General features: G+C 45.5%; 4 protein-coding genes across 4 annotated transcripts; all 4 read right to left on the bottom strand.

Annotated features, from left to right (window-relative positions):
- Positions 1–105: 105 nt before the first annotated feature.
- JR316_0005228 (uncharacterized protein) lies at positions 106–1687 on the bottom strand (the record flags this gene model as incomplete). The annotated part of the gene is made up of 2 exons (XM_047890991.1): positions 106–514; positions 726–1687. 2 exons carry the CDS (start codon positions 1685–1687, stop codon positions 106–108), a joined length of 1371 nt encoding a protein of 456 aa, XP_047750752.1.
- Positions 1688–2571: 884 nt separating this feature from the next.
- On the bottom strand, positions 2572–4083 carry JR316_0005227 (uncharacterized protein; the record flags this gene model as incomplete). The annotated part of the gene is made up of 3 exons (XM_047890990.1): positions 2572–3050; positions 3109–3575; positions 3722–4083. 3 exons carry the CDS (start codon positions 4081–4083, stop codon positions 2572–2574), a joined length of 1308 nt encoding a protein of 435 aa, XP_047750751.1.
- A 3755-nt stretch (positions 4084–7838) lies between these two features.
- Positions 7839–8576, bottom strand: JR316_0005226 (uncharacterized protein; the record flags this gene model as incomplete). The annotated part of the gene is made up of 2 exons (XM_047890989.1): positions 7839–8438; positions 8493–8576. 2 exons carry the CDS (start codon positions 8574–8576, stop codon positions 7839–7841), a joined length of 684 nt encoding a protein of 227 aa, XP_047750750.1.
- A 5723-nt stretch (positions 8577–14299) lies between these two features.
- JR316_0005225 (uncharacterized protein) lies at positions 14300–15730 on the bottom strand (the record flags this gene model as incomplete). The annotated part of the gene is made up of 2 exons (XM_047890988.1): positions 14300–14802; positions 14863–15730. 2 exons carry the CDS (start codon positions 15728–15730, stop codon positions 14300–14302), a joined length of 1371 nt encoding a protein of 456 aa, XP_047750749.1.
- Between the last annotated feature and the right edge of the window lie 741 nt (positions 15731–16471).

Below are 16471 nucleotides of genomic sequence, written 5' to 3'. Positions count from 1 at the left end.
TTCTTTAAATGGGCCAGTGTTTTTATAAATGCCTTAAACTTTCTGAGATGTTCAGCAGGTTCAAAGTGTATGCAAGAAATTGTACTACTTAAGTTGGTGAGGAGATCAAAGCGCCTGCTCTCGAGATAAAATGAACTCTCCGTTTAGCTCCAGCCGAATATGGGATGCCTTGTTAATTCTCGGGAGCCTGAATTCGGCAAAGTCGTCCAGTTCCTCTGGTGGGATTGGGTAAGTTTTGTTATGCATACTTGGATAGTACCGAATGCTGATCCAAATCTTGACCAGTTGGAGATGTATGAACACCTCGCTGGTAAGTATCCGATCAACCGCCTCCCAGTATTTGGCTTGGTTGAAAGTTCCCAGCGAGTCGCCTTCGGTATGAGTTCGACATCCGCTGAAATGATAATGGAGTTCGATGGTTGTCACATATTTACCAAGATTTCGGATTGCCAGAAAGTTGATCAGGGCTTGTTGGCTGGACTCTACCCATTTGACAGTACTGGGGCCAATTGTTCTAAGTCGAAAAGTGAAAAGTGAATCCATATGAGAAAAAGACTCGATATAATCGTGTGAGAAAAATTCATCTAGAAAAATGATTAGTTAGATAACACATCATCCCTGCAGTATAGAGCAGAATAATACCCCGAAAATAAGCGTGATGAAGTTCAAATTCAATGTTTTGCAGGTTGGAGGCAAAATTCAAGATATTTTCGCATAGTATGAACATGATGTCTTCGCTTCCTGGGACCGATAACACGAGAGTTTGCAATTGTGGGAATAAAGGGCTTTGTTGGATGCGAAGTTTTTCTGCCTGTTTGACGAGTATATAAAGAATTTCAAAGTAGTCACCACCAGTGAGTTCCAATCTTGTTAAATTCGCTAGCTCTCCAGTTATTTTGGAGATATTCGGTGATTCACCAAATCGTCCGTTGTGCTTCACCACGCTATGGTGTATCATGATTTCTTGGAGATTTTTGGAAAAGAATGCAGCGATGACAATCTCGCTAGTTAGTCCGGTGATGTTAGATAGAGTGAAGGTCCGAAGGGTGGCACTTGCCAACAACTGGAGGAGTGCCATCTGTAAAGAGGAAGTTTCTGGATTGTGGTTCCAGAAAAGGATTAATCGGTTTTTTGGCTTGTTTTCGATACTAATGTGCCGGAGCTGACGCTTCTTTAGCTCTTCAAATACATAAAAAATGTCATATGACTTTATGATAGATTTCTTGAAGAGGCGAGTTATTGGGCGATAAAGCAAACGTTGCTGAAGGGACTTCAGCTTAAAAGAAGTTTGTGGTGGATCCTCGAACACCAGGTGAAAAGAATGTATATCGGAAATAAAGCCCTTGTCCTGCATTTGTTGTAGAGTATGGATAAATTGGTTGGCACGCTTGTTAATAGATCCAGGGACCGCCTTGGTGGTACCGGGATACAGAGGAAAGACGACATTGCGCCAAAGTTGTTGACGCGCCCTATAGGTGAAAGATCTCGATACAAGTGAACAGGCTTGAAGAGAAGTTCGCGCTTCAGCCGCAGGCTCTAGAATGGCGACGTGGTCAATGATTAATTCGATGATGTCCTGTGGGAGTTCTGGCAGAGGGAGAGATTGAATGGAATTCATTGAGGATAAGGTGAACCATCCCAAGTCGGACTCATTGGGGGGTACTTGTTGGCTATTGGCAATTTTCATAGTGCGGTAAGGTCATGAGAAACTGAGAAGAAAGAGTCTCTTCAACATATCAGTCTATTACGGGGACCTCTGACTCCGGGTAGGACACCGGTGGCATAAGCCATCATTGTGATCCAAAATTAGCAATGATTTTTTGCTTTTTGCTGGCACACCTTAATCATATGCTTATTGGAGCAATTGAACCTCTGGTATCTACCGTTGCTTTACTAAATCAGTCAACAAATCTAAGTCAATCCAAGAAGTAGTTCAATGTTCGAACACTGCGCACTCCAAGTCAGAACATATATTGTTCTATTTTTAGAACGCAGACCAGCTGTTGGTGAATCGCAGGTGCGATTCGAAAGAGGAAAATCGGGACGAATACTTGATGCTTTAGCTCCCATAGCTCACATGCGATACCATCAACATATGAAGAAGACACATCAGTATCTCAGAAGAAGAGATGTGAACTCCTGGCGCAGAGGGCAATTCAATTGTCCGAAACAAGTTGAGCTTGCTCTGGGTCCGTTTTTATCAGAGAATACAAATGTATTTCATCCATATCAGCGTGAGCGAATCCGCCTCGAAGCACACATGATCCATGGGAACCGTACTGTGATCGTCTCCGAAGGTTTGTTCAGCCGTCCGATGGGCATGATAGCTGAATGGAAAAAGAAGTGCGCTGCCCTTGCGCTCGGACATTTCACCACTGGTAACGATTAGAATTCTCCTGAACGTAAGTCAGGATAAACTTACTTTGGGTTTGTGAGGTTTTATGGACGTATTCTAGTGCACAGGAACATGACCCTGCAACTTGAAGAGTTCTTTACTTATGTCGATTAGCCTGTTCAGCAGGTTCAAAGCAGTGTAAGAAAGAAATTACACTACTTACGTTGGTGAGGAGATCAAAATGCCTGCTCGCGAGAGAAAATGAACTCTCCGTTTAGCTCCAGCCGAATATGGGATGCCTTGTTAATTCTCGGGAGCGTGAATTCGGCGAAGTCATCCAGTTCCTCTGGTGGGATTGGGTAAGTTTTGTTATGAATACTTGGATAGTACCGAATACTAATCGAAATCTTGACCAGCTCGAGATGTATGAACACCTCGCTAGTAAGTAGACGATCAACCGCCTCCCAATATTCGCCTTGGTCAAAAGTTCCCAGCGAGTCGCCTTCGGTATGAGTTCGCCATTCGCTGAATTGATAATGGAGTTCGATGGTCCTCACATATTTAGCAAGATTTCGGACTGTAAAAAAGTTGAGGAGAGCTCGTTGGCTAGATTCTACCCATTTGACAGTACTAGGGGCAATTGTTCTAAGTCGAAAGGTGAAAAGTGAATCCATATGGGAAAAGGACTCGAGGTAATCATATGAAACAAATTGACCTAGAAAAATGATTAGTTAGTTAACACCTCATCCTCCCGGTATAAAGTAGAATAATACCCCGAAAATAAGCGTGATGAATTTCAAATTCAACGCTTTGCAGATTTGAGGCAAAATTCAAGATATTCTCGCATAGCATGATCATGGCGTCTTCGTGTCCGGGGACCGATAACACGAGAGTTTGCAGATTTGGGAATAAAGGACTTGGTTGGATGCGAAGTTTTTCTGCCCGTTTGACGAGCATATAAAGAATTTCAAAGTAGTATCCGCCAGTGATTTCCAACCTTGTTAAATTCGCTAGCTCTCCAGTTATTTTGGGGATAAATGGTGATCCACCAAATCGTCTTTCGATCCTCATCACGCTGCGGTGTATCGTAATTTCTTGGAGATTTTTGGAAAAGAATGCAGCGATGACAATCTCGGCAGATAGTCCGGTGACGTTAGATAGAGTGAAGGTCCGGAGGGTGGCACTTGCCAACAACTGGAGAAGTGCCATTTGCAAAGGTGATGTTTCTGGATTGAGGCACCTGTAAAAGACTACCTTGTTCCCTGGTTTGTTTTCGATACTAAGGTGCCGGAGCTGACACTTTATTAGCTCTTCAAATACATCAAAATATCATACGACTTTATGATAGATTTCTTGAGGAGGCGAGATATTGGGTGATAAACCAACCGATGCTGAAGGATCTTTGGCGTATACGGAGTCTGTGGTGGATCCTCGAACACCAAATGTAAAGAATGTATATTGGAAATAAAGCCCTTGTCCTGTATTTTCTGTAGAGTGCGGATAAACTTGTTGGCGCGCTTGTTGATAAATACATGGGCCGCCTTGATAGTACCGGAATGCAATGGAAAGACAATAATGCGCCAAAGTTGTTGTCGCGCCCAATAGGAGAAAGATCTTGATACAAGTGAGCAAGCTTGAAGAGAAGTTCGCGCTTCAGCCACAGGCTTCAAAATGGCGACGTATTCAATGATTAATTCCACGATTTCCTGTGGGAGCTCTAGCAGAGGGATAGGCTGAATGGCATCCATCATGAATAAGGTGAACCATCCCAAGTCGGCCTCATTGCGGATATTTGTAGGTCATCATACATCAGCATCAGCAGTTTCAGGTTAGAGGAAGCTGAGAAGAACGAGTCTCATCAACGTCAGTCTCACTATGGGGACCTCTGATGGCGGGTAGAACACCGGCATAAGCAATGGTGATCTCCAAAACCTCCATCTTTTGATGATTAACCAGTCCCCAACTCTAGAACGAAAGACGACCACAAAAAAACTACTTGATGCACCCTATTCTATTTTATATATTACATCCTGCCATAATTCTTTCACCAACATTCTTCCCGTAATTCTTCCATCTAATTTCTCTTAATACACAGTAGATATCTTAGCGTAAAATGGTGAGAAACACTCACCCGTGCATCTCAGAAGAAGAGATGTGAACTCCCAGCGCAGAGGGCAATTCAATCGTCCGAAATCTAAACATGGAACACAGAGCGAAAGAGGCATCTGGAGGTATTTTAAGCTTGCTTTGGGTCCGTTTTTATCAGATAATACAAATGTATTTCATCCATATCAGCGTGAGCGAATCCGCCTCAAAGCACGCAGGATCCATGGGAACCGTACTGTGATCGTCTCCGAAGGTTTGTTCAGCCGTCCGATGGGCATGATAGCTGAACGGAAAAAGAAGTGCGCTGCCCTTGTGCTCGGACATTTCACCACTGGGAACGGGTTAGAGTTCTCCTGAACGTTAAGGCGAGATAAGCCTTCTTTGGGTTTGTGAGGTCTTATGAACGCATTCTAGTGCGCAGGAACATGACCCTGCAGCTTGAAGCGTTCTTTATGTCGATTAGCCTGCTACTAGACTCGCAACGCAGACTAAAACGATGTATGTCTACATACGGACATCACGATATAAGTAATTAGAAGCATGCACTTTTCTGGGCGAGGTGAGTGGTAGTGTGATTCAGGGGTTCAATGCGGCGAGGCCTCGGTACCCCAGCTTATTACACCATTCAATACCATCACCATCACTGCCGCAAGGAAGGCCCCAACTTCTTCAAAGTTTCCCCATGTTCTATTTTATATCTTAATTTCCATATCACAGTGCAGTGAGTGCACCGCTGTTAATGTACATGCGTAAGTTGTGTGCATATCTGAGCGCTCGGTCGGAGCCATTGATTTCCATTCTAATCACTGCGCGCTGGGCGAGATCCCCTAATACAATCTATTCCAAGCAGGTTCTGCGCCCGTACTGTGTGTACGTGTACGTGTACATGTACATGTACATGCACACTGTAGTAGGCGATCTATATATGAATCAACTCAAAGTTCTCCTGATCAGCTTCCCGTAAAGAGCAAAAACAAAAATCTTTTTTTTTTCAGCGACGATACCAATATTTGGCTTCCCGAACCTGAAAAAGTGGCCATTGCAATGGCATGGCCAGTTGTCATTCATACCACCGTGGGTTCGAATGTATCGAATTCATACAGTCGAATCGCATGCCGCCTGTATCCTGACATGCCGACAATTCTCGAGACCAATAACTCGGAAAAATGTGAAGTTATAATCGCAGCACATAATTTCTCACCCAATGTCGTCTTCGCAGTTCGGAAACACTTAAGTTAAATTGTACAGGAACGTTAACTTCAACAACAGAGTCAACTTGAACACCTGAACAGATCGAAAGAACGGAAGAGACGTTCTGGCACGCGCACATGTACAAGGGTTCTCCTTCGTTTTCTTGTTGCACATGACATGTAACATAGTTTTCTAGTATGAGATGCGATGATTTTGTATTCGATGCTGGGGTTCTAGTTGTACAGGATTAATTTATCTACCAAACAGTCGTGAAGTGAAGGCGGAGAAAAAGAAGAGGAGAAAGAAGGCGAAGAAACTTGAAGAAGCGATGAGAATGCATGATCAAAAACAAAAACACTATACAGCAAGCAAGGAAGACACGAGGTTGGGGGATCAATGGAAAATGCGCGTGATGGATGGGAATGTGATGAAACAGCATAAACGTATACGTGAAATGAAAAGAGCAACCAGAAAGAAAAAAAACAACGTTCTACAGAAATGAGGAGAGGGGATTTTCAAGGGTCTTAATGCAATGCGATAAGGGGAAAAAAGATTTGCGCGTGAAGAAGAACGGACCACATGTGCTCTGGAATGACGACAACCGAGGGTGAAAAGGAAGAAGAGTGGAATTTAGACTCGATAAATGAAGGCGAACCACGTTGAAAGCACGACTTGAGGGATGTCATGCCAAATCAAAAAAAGACCAATGCCCACATGGAGCAAAAAGGTGCCAACCAGTCGAGACGTCCCTGTTCCCCACGATCTACAACCCCGCGATACGTACAAACGCACATCATGCGGGCAGGGATGGCAGCGGCGAGTTACGAAACGAATGACGGATGATGGAGAAAGAATTTTGACTCTGAGCGGAGAAAGGTCCGAAGACGCCTCGGATTGGTTGTGAAGTCTGATTACCCGGTCCCGGCAATGGGTGGCACCGAAGCAGATCCCGATTACGCAGTTTCTTCCTCCTGCTCTTCTTCATCAGCTGGAATTGCTGGGTGGTGACGATGGCAATGCAGAGGGCTTCCCTAGGGTCGGGAAGGTGAAACGCTCGTTTGTCTATTCGTGAGAGGAAAGTGTGGATATTCCGGTGGTGAAGGCAATTGTGGGGAAAATAAATGAAATGATGATGATGGATGATGATGATGATGATGGATTAGAGACAAAGAGAAAAAGGTGTAAATCAGGTTTCTCGCTGCGCCGATCAGGTAGAAAGACAAGGGAACACCGGAGCATTTGGAGACCATCTAAAGGCATGTATCTCGCTGCATCGTAGGATCCGAGGGTTCTGCCAGGTGCTGGTACACGCATGTTGTCCATTCTTCGTATGCACAAACGTTCATGAGCGTAGATCCACTCTCACCTAAACCCAATCAAATAGGATAAACGGCATGAACCGGCTGGATCCCATAGAATTGATTTTGGTGAAAGAAAGTCAATGACCGCCGTGGTGCTCAAGCCCATTGAATCGCGGAACCCGAGAATCAGGGGAACACAGCCAAAATACACCCACTTTCTCTTTGGTCACAGCCCTGAAACCCATTTCGTCCATGTCATCCGAAAATAGAGATGTAGATGCAAGAAGCCGAGAAACATGCAGAAGTCCCGCAGAGGATGGAAAGATCAGGGAAGGTGCCTCGATTGGAAAGGGGAGACTGAGACTATGAATTGAATCGATACCAGGAACACCCGCCGACGTCGGGAAATCGAAAGGGTGGGTACCGTGTAAATGGGTGGTATTGGAAGTGGAAGAGAAACGCTTGGCCATAGAATTCTACGGGGTGAATGGATGTAGTGTGGATATGATCAAGTCCGATGTTTTGGTTCGTGAAAGGGATAGCGGATGAGAATTCGCGGCTACGCTTTAAGCGTGATGCCAAAAAGCTCTCCAGGCGCAGCAGTTGGGGTAAGGGGGGGAAGGATACGTCGGCAGCAGCAGAACTGCCATAAAAATGATTTTGAGCGCTTCGCACACGTAGGAAAACGTAACAGTGCAAAGCAATTTCGAAAGCCGAGAAATAGTCATGGCCAGACCAGACCTTTAATAGAGGGCTGGAACCAGCTGAATGTACCACCGTCAAAAAAATCGAACCACGCCGTTTCCATCACTAACTCGTCTTCTCTTCGAAGCGCATCCACGAACCGAGACCCTGCCGCTTCGAACGACCCACCAGCTCAACCAATTCACACTGCCCAGCCAAAATCAAAAGGCTGCTGCGAAAGGCTTGAAGGGAACTGAGTTGTGGGCCATACCGTGTTGGTGGTATTGAGATGCAAGTGCGAACGGAGAGTTTTGTGATAAACGCCCATTTTGGGCAAAGACGGATTGCGATTGTTGAGATGATGAGTTATTGAGAGACTGCAATTGGGCAATGTAGAAAGGATCGGTGGTCGTAAACAGAGAAGTAGTGGGGGAAGATGGCATGGGATCAGGATATGGGTTGTAGGACGAAAATGACACAGAGTTCATGGGAGACTGGCATGGGATGGGGGAAGAGAGGGAAGTCGCGGATGACGATGACGAGGCGTAGTTGTTGTCGAACTGGGAAGAGGGCATAAGCAATTCTTCAACCAACCTCTCGTCTTCGTCCATTTCATTCGCGTAAGTTGATGAGACTGAGTTTGTGCGTCCCCGCCCGGTGTCCATCCCCCAGTTGGCTGATGGTGTCCGAGCCCGTGGAGTATTGCATGTTCGGCTACCGAGCGAGCGACCGCGGGTTGGCATATTCTGAGACGAGGAATAGCTGCTACTGGCGAATGAATTTGAAGGGCCAGCGCTGAAAAGTGTCTCGGCGAGCTGAGCCTGCGATAGCGGTCAGCCCATACGGCAGATAGAGGGAGAGATGGTTGTGCGTACCTGGAGCATGGCGATATCCATGGCCTCCTGGCCAACGTGGGCAGAGGAGAGGGAAGATACGAGGTCGTCGACAGAGAAGGACATTATTGCAGTGGTGGTGGTGGTGGTGGAGAGAAAGGGAGAATTGAAAGGATTGTTTCTAAAGCGAAAGAGGCCTTAATTACATTGCAAGTCCTTTATCCGGTCCGAAATTGGACGTTACTTCTTCCGGTGGTCCAGATCCGATCTCTTTTTCACATCGAGATCCCGATCTTGTCCTCATAAATCACGCTCCTCCAGTCCATCCCACAACCCCGAGTCCTCTCATGTCATTCAACAACATACCCTCTTTACAAAATATCCTCCCTCAATCCTTCTCACGAGCTTCATTCTCCGTTCCCCGCATTTCGCCTCCATTTCCATGACGCTTTGTTAGCTTCAATATGACTGAGATGCGGTGTTGCTTGAACGATTGACGTCTCTTGTTTCCTCTTGTCCACACATCTCAGCAAGTGCGTGCATCAGATACATACTAATCAGAAGCCATTGTCAGAAGTATACAATAATGAGAAAGCCGCGTCGCTCTGGTATGTTCACAACCATGCTACATATCCGCCATTCGCCCGTCTGCAGCAAGCTCCGAGCTCGATTGGCATGTCGGAACGGAGGACGATTGTCCGGAGGAACAAAAACAACGGTGCAGAGCTTGGAGATTCGGGCTGGATGAGAGCCCATGTTCGTATCTTCCGACATGAGTCGTCACTGGCTGGAGTTATGTCATTCCGCTCCGCGATTTCCCATTTCCTACGTCAATTGATGATCCAGGCTATCCTTTCAGTCTTGCTGTACAATGTATACGTACGATGCTTCTAAATGATCATTTACTGCAAACCTGGGACAAAGAAACAAAGGCCATCCAAGCTTATACGCCAACGTGTTCGGGCTGGGCACTATCGCAAAGCCCGACCATGTTTGTCAAGTGTAACTCCAAACCCATTTGCATTTCACCGTCACTGTCCCTGGTCGCAATAGCTCGCAATATGTTTGTTCCATATCGCAGTATATCCGCAGACGTATGAATCAAAGGAAACAAAGGTGCCTCAGGCTCAAGAGCATTTCTTTGATCTTCTTTCTCTAGTATGTTCTATGCTCATAAACTGCGAGTGTTCTTCTAATAATAGAGAATGAAAGATAAGCACAACCAGAACGCAGCCAGGTTGATCCAGGCACTGGGCATTCCCTCGACAACGTCGTCGCATATGCACCTCTGCGGGGAACGCAGAACGATTTCCCAACTCCAGACCAATCGGGGCCCAGGATAGTGCAACATGCGTTTTCTCAAGAAGCCAACAGGGATGAGCAAGAGACAAAAGAAGCTCAAGCTTAAGATTACAGAGCGTCTTCGGAAGATCATCATGATGGCCCATGCCTCCACGCGCCCGCACAAGGGGGACCGGCTTCAACATCAGCGTCTCTTCCGACTCCCGAGTCGAAACGCCCGCCACGACGTAAGCGAAGCCACGCGTTCGCCGCCGTGCGCATCAATGTCTGCGCCAATAGCTCTGATGGCATCATCATCCGCACGAGACACGATCGCAACTTCGTAAGTGGAGCGCACGTAATGTCCGTAAATGGTTTATCACGAACTTAATAGGGAAATCTCATATCCGCGCCAAGCACTTGCGCTCCGATTTTTGTGATCGACCAGGAACGCGAAGGGACGCGACTCTTTCAAGTCCTGCGTAGAGGCAGAGTACACTTAGAGGTATAGATTCTCAATCGACATTGCATCTTTTTCATTTTTTGACGGTTTCCGGAACGTTCGCCAGAAGCTCAGGAATATGAATGAACTACTTATGATCTGCCGCTTCCGATGTTTGGCTCATCTTCAAAAGTAATAAAACTCATCCCGTTCCCCGGCGAACCGGATGAAGCTTTAGCGTTTTTGTGGTTCGGCTAAATGCAGTCCCCGCACTGCGCCTTAACTATTAATCACTGCGGTCTAACAGCCGTTTCTCAGATTTTGGTGTCTTGCTTTCACGACGACTAGTGCTGTTCATTGATGCGGCTTTTACATTCGTTACTGTCACTCAATATTAACATGCAGAGGTAAACCCGGGATATCTCCGCCCACATCAATTTCATGCGCTTGCTCAGTTTCTAGACCCTAGTTGTTCAATTGTCTCTGTGTCTATGTTTTGTCATCTTGAAAAGACTGCTTGTGTTTATCATGTTCACGAAAAATAGGTTCTCTCGTGCTGTCTCAGCAACTTGAACTCATAACATTCAAGAGTCAAATTTTGCTAGGCAAACCCTGTCCGTCTATTGACGCCAATATATGCTACACGATCGAACCCTGGTTGCATATACTACTCGCCACAACACATAGCTCTATTTCATACAGGAAAGCTTCAGCTTCACTTTGATAGCGAGCTTAACGTTTGGTCTTCTGTCTCTTTCCCTTAATCACCACGGTGTAAATCATGATCATCCAACTTTCCACGCGGCCAGGTCCAGTTAAGGCGGGCCTATAACGGTGTTAGAATCGTCGCTTTTCAGAAAAGAGTTCTGTTTCGTTGTCAGTGTTCTGTTTTCCAAAGAACCGCCTTCGACATCGTGTCATTATGCTGTAAGACCGGGTGTCATTTGCATCTTTGCCGGTCCTCCTTTTTCAAGTTCGACGTCACCAAACTTGATTAAAAGACTACTTTCGAATCATGCGCATTTTAACCTATAGCTAAATATCATGATGGTTCTGTGGCTCCAGAACTCTGATTGAGAAAGTCAAGAAAGTACAGTGTAGTCGTGTCAGCGCACTATCTTTTGACAAAGATTTTAGGGCCATTAATTATAGAAAGGCTTAACCATTTTGACTGACGGTGCGAAAGTTTTCCTCAAAGACCGAGCTGAAAATACTCGACATCGCTGTGTCGTGACGGATATGACATTTGACTTAGGGGAAATCTGCTAAGTTAGCTCTTCGCCTTTGACAGCCTGGGTAAAAGAAACGCTCAAGTTAGAGTGGGAGTGGCTTCAGCACACGCCGCTCTTGAGTCTCCTTGACTACTTTAAAGTAGGACGACCGAGAAACCTCCTTCACCGACTGTCCTTAAGTTTCACGAGTTATAAGTAGGATGATTTTGAATCCCAGGAACACCGCGGTGTGTGTTCCTAGGAGCCGCTCTACTGTAGCAAAATCTCAGATAAAACCACGAACAATCACAAGCCAGTGTTTGGCGGGCTAGTGAAGCTCACACTAGAGCTTCGCACAATTACATCGCTTTAAATACCTCGAAGCTTGAGCGGCTGCCAGCGAAAGGCTGTCCCTTTTTTGTACCTCACTGAACTCCTTCCTGGTGATCCCCGTACTTTCAAAAGTCAGGTTTAGAAAAAAATACGCTGAGCTCTAGATCCCTGCTCTCAGACGTACTACTCGCTCACCTCAGTTCCTGAAATAACATTGCCAATTCGGACTGTCACCTAGTACCTCCATTACAGAATTTCGGGTACCCCCACATTGCGCAGCGCCTTTCAGCACCTTGACATGAGGCTACTGTTTCTATTGAGTTCAGACCGGGTACCATCGGCATGAGTATTGGGTTTGTGTGTGCCGCTACATGATTCATTTCTGATGCCAGTCTCCAGACATCTCAAAGGAACGAACTTGACGGCGATGGGTCATCGGAACCTTGAAATTCTTTGCAGGTCATTACAACTCATGCAACGTCATGCACTCGTTCTCAAACCTTCTTGCTCAAGATGACGTTTTTTCTCCTCTTTTCCTGCAGCACGGAGGCTGTTGTTACCTTATTGCAAGGTCACTGTTTCAGGACGTCTCCAGGATTAAAACATCACTACGTCGTTATTTTTGAGTACACCATGGCAAGTATATTATTTAATCTGGAAGTACCCACCCGCCGCCTTGCTGATCGTGGAAAAGACACTCCCACCTACTTGGCGCCTAAAAATGAATTCTGGTTGACTGATTTTATATTATGAATGGACCATAGTAAATATTTATAACGACTGCATGTGCGCATGCCGCGGTGCCACAGAACGTTTCTCCGGTCCCTTAAGTCTGCATTTCGTCTAGTAGCACATGCATCGCTTCTGTCATACTATGGCTTCCTATTTGACTTCCTCGATGCCAGAAGCTTAAGAAACCTGGGTATTTCCGAACCTTGTCTTCATTTTTTCTTATGTGCACAATAAATAACCACTCCTTCTTGGGTCTATTTTTAGAACGACCATTGACTTGCTTTGAAAGTTCTTCGGCAATGCCCCTCATCGGATTATCGAGCTATGACGCGTAATTAGCAGACAGATTTTCATAGTATTTGAGCCAAGGCCTTCCCAACTACGTTTGTCTGACGTAGAGGTCATGGGATAAACATCTCCACACTTGCACGAAAGACAATCAGTAGCGTCGCGGGAACCTCGCCCAATCCCTGAAAGTCAGTTATATGCCCCACTGACGGAAGGTTCACACCCTCGTACGTTCCTGACGTTTATTCCAGTATCTTTCAATTTTAGTGTGACTCTCGCAAGCGCTGTTGATCACTCGTCCACACCTGGCTTGTGGTGGTTCACATGGATATAATTTATATACACCAGATTTACCGAAGAAATCTTGTCTCCTCGGAACCTCTCCAGTCCATGGATTATAAGTAATCATGTCGTGTATACATATATATCTCTCGATGTGATGTCGAACCAGGGACTTCTGGAGGGCTATTGATTCTTTGTATCCACATAAATGCTTGTCGTTGGGATATCACAGGTCGAGCGTACATGATCACTCAACGGATCGGGCAGTAAATTCAGTAAATCGTGTTATCTATCAATCAGACTGACTTCCTGAAAGAGATCTTATCTTCGCATTTATGAACATTTGACTCCTTAGTCGTGTGGTTCAGTCGGAGGTATCAGCTGAGCCTTTTCCTAGCTTACGCATGCTTCTCCTAAACTTCTGTCTTCGTTCGTCTGTTAAATCGCCACGTCTAGATGAAAGAAAAATAAGGCGTGACATTAGTACACAATGACTTGAGACTGGCCACAGAACCACGACTTGCCAAGAATCGCACTGGTGTAATACAAAAGACTGGAGACTTAGTTACTGAAAGAATATCGGTCCGATAATATCAAAAAGATAAGGTGATACAGGGGCCTAACGCAAAAATGGAGAGCAATGGATATTCGCGATATACCACTGAATGTGTAGCATCCAGCACGATAAACACCTAAATGGAGATGCGTACTTTTCGATAAGCCAGTGCTTGAATGGCTCATTGAGAAGGGACACATCAAGCGCATTTCGTCATAACGTGGAGAGTTTAGAAACATTCAAGAGAATCGTTGTGATTTCCTGACACATACCCTGACGTGGAAACGTTGAAATGGCATGTCAGGATATATCCAATATATCCCGATGTAATCGATAAACAGTTCACATTTTAGTAGTGATCGCGTCCTGGTAATGAAATTCAAAATCCTCGAGGTAGAGCGGAGACTGTTGAAAACGCAGTGCTTTGGGATAGTCGGGTCAATCTCTAGCCGGTGCGGGCGCCTACATGAATCATAGGACACGTTTCTGAGTTATCACAGTAATCATACCATTGAATTTCCAAAAACATGGCGCGTCTCGAGGCCTTAGCCAGGGCCAACGAGTCGGAAGTCGGGATGGAATTCAAATAAAAACAGAAAGATGATAATAGAGACATTTGTTGGTAGGTTTTGTCAATGGGGGAAAAAAAGAGTTTGACCATAGCATCTGCTAACTCTGCTCACCTGTAAAGCACCATGCGACATTGGTCGGGTAGAGAAATACGCTATGAAGTCCTGGAAAGAGCGTCGTGACCTACGACGTGAATCTCGAGTTGAACGTCAGTCGAGGGTGACTTTGAAAGGACAGGAAGTAATTGGGAAAGTTTTGCTGAAATTTTATTCAAGAGATATTTCTCAACGGACTTCGGCGAGGTCGGTGTCTCTGTGTAATGGAGCGATAAGTCGAAATGGATAAAGCAGAGGTTATGGAACATGTTTCCTGAGAGAACGGTATCTAATGCGTTCCATCCTGCGCTGGCCATGAAATGTTGTTGTTCATTTTTTCTAGAGCAAAAGTTCCATTGGCCAAATATTTCCAGCGTTGTGATGGGGACAGTTTGGGGAAGGGTGGTATCTTCGAATTGAGGATCTGCCCCAGGCTTTGGCCAGGCAATCACCGGAAGAAGAGTCTTAAGGCCGACGGTGTTGCCAAAGTCCCATTTGAGTTTTAGGTGATGTAGTGTCTGTAGGCGACGAAAGTCTAGGTAAGAATATCGATTGAAAGTTTCTAAGAAATATAAAACAGACAGTCAGATGCACCGACACAGGGAGAATATGATTTGTTCACCTGAAGTGCGGCTAATGCAGAGATGTGACAAAGAGGGTACCGAACGAATGAAGTCCCATTCATTTCTGCCCAGTGAGGTTTCAAGCCTTCTCAGAGATGAATATGGAAGTTTCGAGGTGCTGAGAGTGCTAAATGGTACACTTTGTAGAAAATCAAAAAATTGCGGTGAGAATGCCACAGTTAAATTCTCAAGCATGGAGAAAGGTGATTGGGAATGGGTGCGAGGTCCCTGTTCAGTGATGCCTGTAAGCCCTGTAAGACCGCGAGCTGATAATGAAACAACACCCAGACAATCAGTCATTAAGGTGACAGGAATTTCGCTGATGTTGTACAATTCCATGGTCGCTATCGGCTGTAATTTGCAGAAGTGCGTCAGAGAGTCCTTGAGAGAGTCATCCACAAGGTCCCAAGAAACGGAAACAGGCCCGGGCTCAGAATACAGTCCAAATTTATGAACGTGATGCATCATTTCTAGAATTGACGGTAGGACTGCACACTGTCGGTTTTGTTCCCTGAAGCCTCGCTTATTGCTCGCAGCGCGAGCAAAAGATAATTCGACTTTCAAGGTCTTGATGTGCGATGAGAGTTGATGATGTTCCGAGTGCAAGTAAGGGTCATTTTGGAGCAGCTGGAGAAATTTTTGAAGCCGTAATCGTGCCTTCAAGCTCTCTTTTCTATTGTCACCAGCGTCTTCGATGAGAGTGACCTCTGCGAAGAGATATTGGCGGCAAGGTGTTAGAAATGACCACGAAGTTCGAGAGCATGAGCGCAATGCTGATAAGCGTTGAGTGTCGTCCTCGATGCAGGCTACTTCGTCAATTATGAGCTCGATCAATTCTTGAGGTACGTTGAACGTCGGCGGCATCATGGAATGAACGGTTAAGAAGGTGCTTATCCATTAGATAGGATTTGTCAGATAGTCATATTAGTTAAGGGCTCGCGGCTTCTTAATATTTGATCTCCGATTGACATCACTATTAGTCCGCTGTTCCATCTCGCGATGCCCATTGAACTCAATAAAGTACAATCCAGCCAATGACTGCATGGCATTACCATTCAAGGTAGTTGCAATATGCCTAACAATTATCACAATGCTATTCGCCGCGGGCGCAGTTACTTCTCTTCGAGATTGAAGCTCCGGTAGAAAAGGTCGACTTGAAATTAAACCAACGTTGCAGCCAAGTTGCAGCATGTTGCAGGCTCAAACAATGAACTTTCCACGATCGTTCCACGTACCAAACCAGTGCTATCATGGATGAAAAGGCGAGTTTTATCATAGGATCTGTGTTATATACTAAGTTTTATGGCAGAACTTCGACAAACCGTGGACTCTGGACGACGACTACAAATTCGCCCCGAAAAAGACTGAAGGCGATCCATGGAGAAAGTTACTGGATCCGATGATGCAGAAGGAAAGGATGCGATGCGATGGGTGGAAAGATGAAATCGGAAATCTGTTGATTTTTGTGAGTTGGATTGAATGAGCTTCGAACGTTGGAGGACTGATTCATCTTAGGCTGGTCTGTTCTCAGCCGTTGTGACTGCATTTATCATTGAGTCGTACAAGACTCTACAGCCGGATTCTGACGACGATGTGATTAGCCTCCTC

Source organism: Psilocybe cubensis, chromosome 4, assembly GCF_017499595.1.
Source record: "Psilocybe cubensis strain MGC-MH-2018 chromosome 4, whole genome shotgun sequence".
NCBI lineage: Eukaryota > Fungi > Basidiomycota > Agaricomycetes > Agaricales > Agrocybaceae > Psilocybe > Psilocybe cubensis.
Note: the sequence above shows the minus strand (reverse complement) of the source record. Positions and strands in the feature narration are given on the sequence as shown.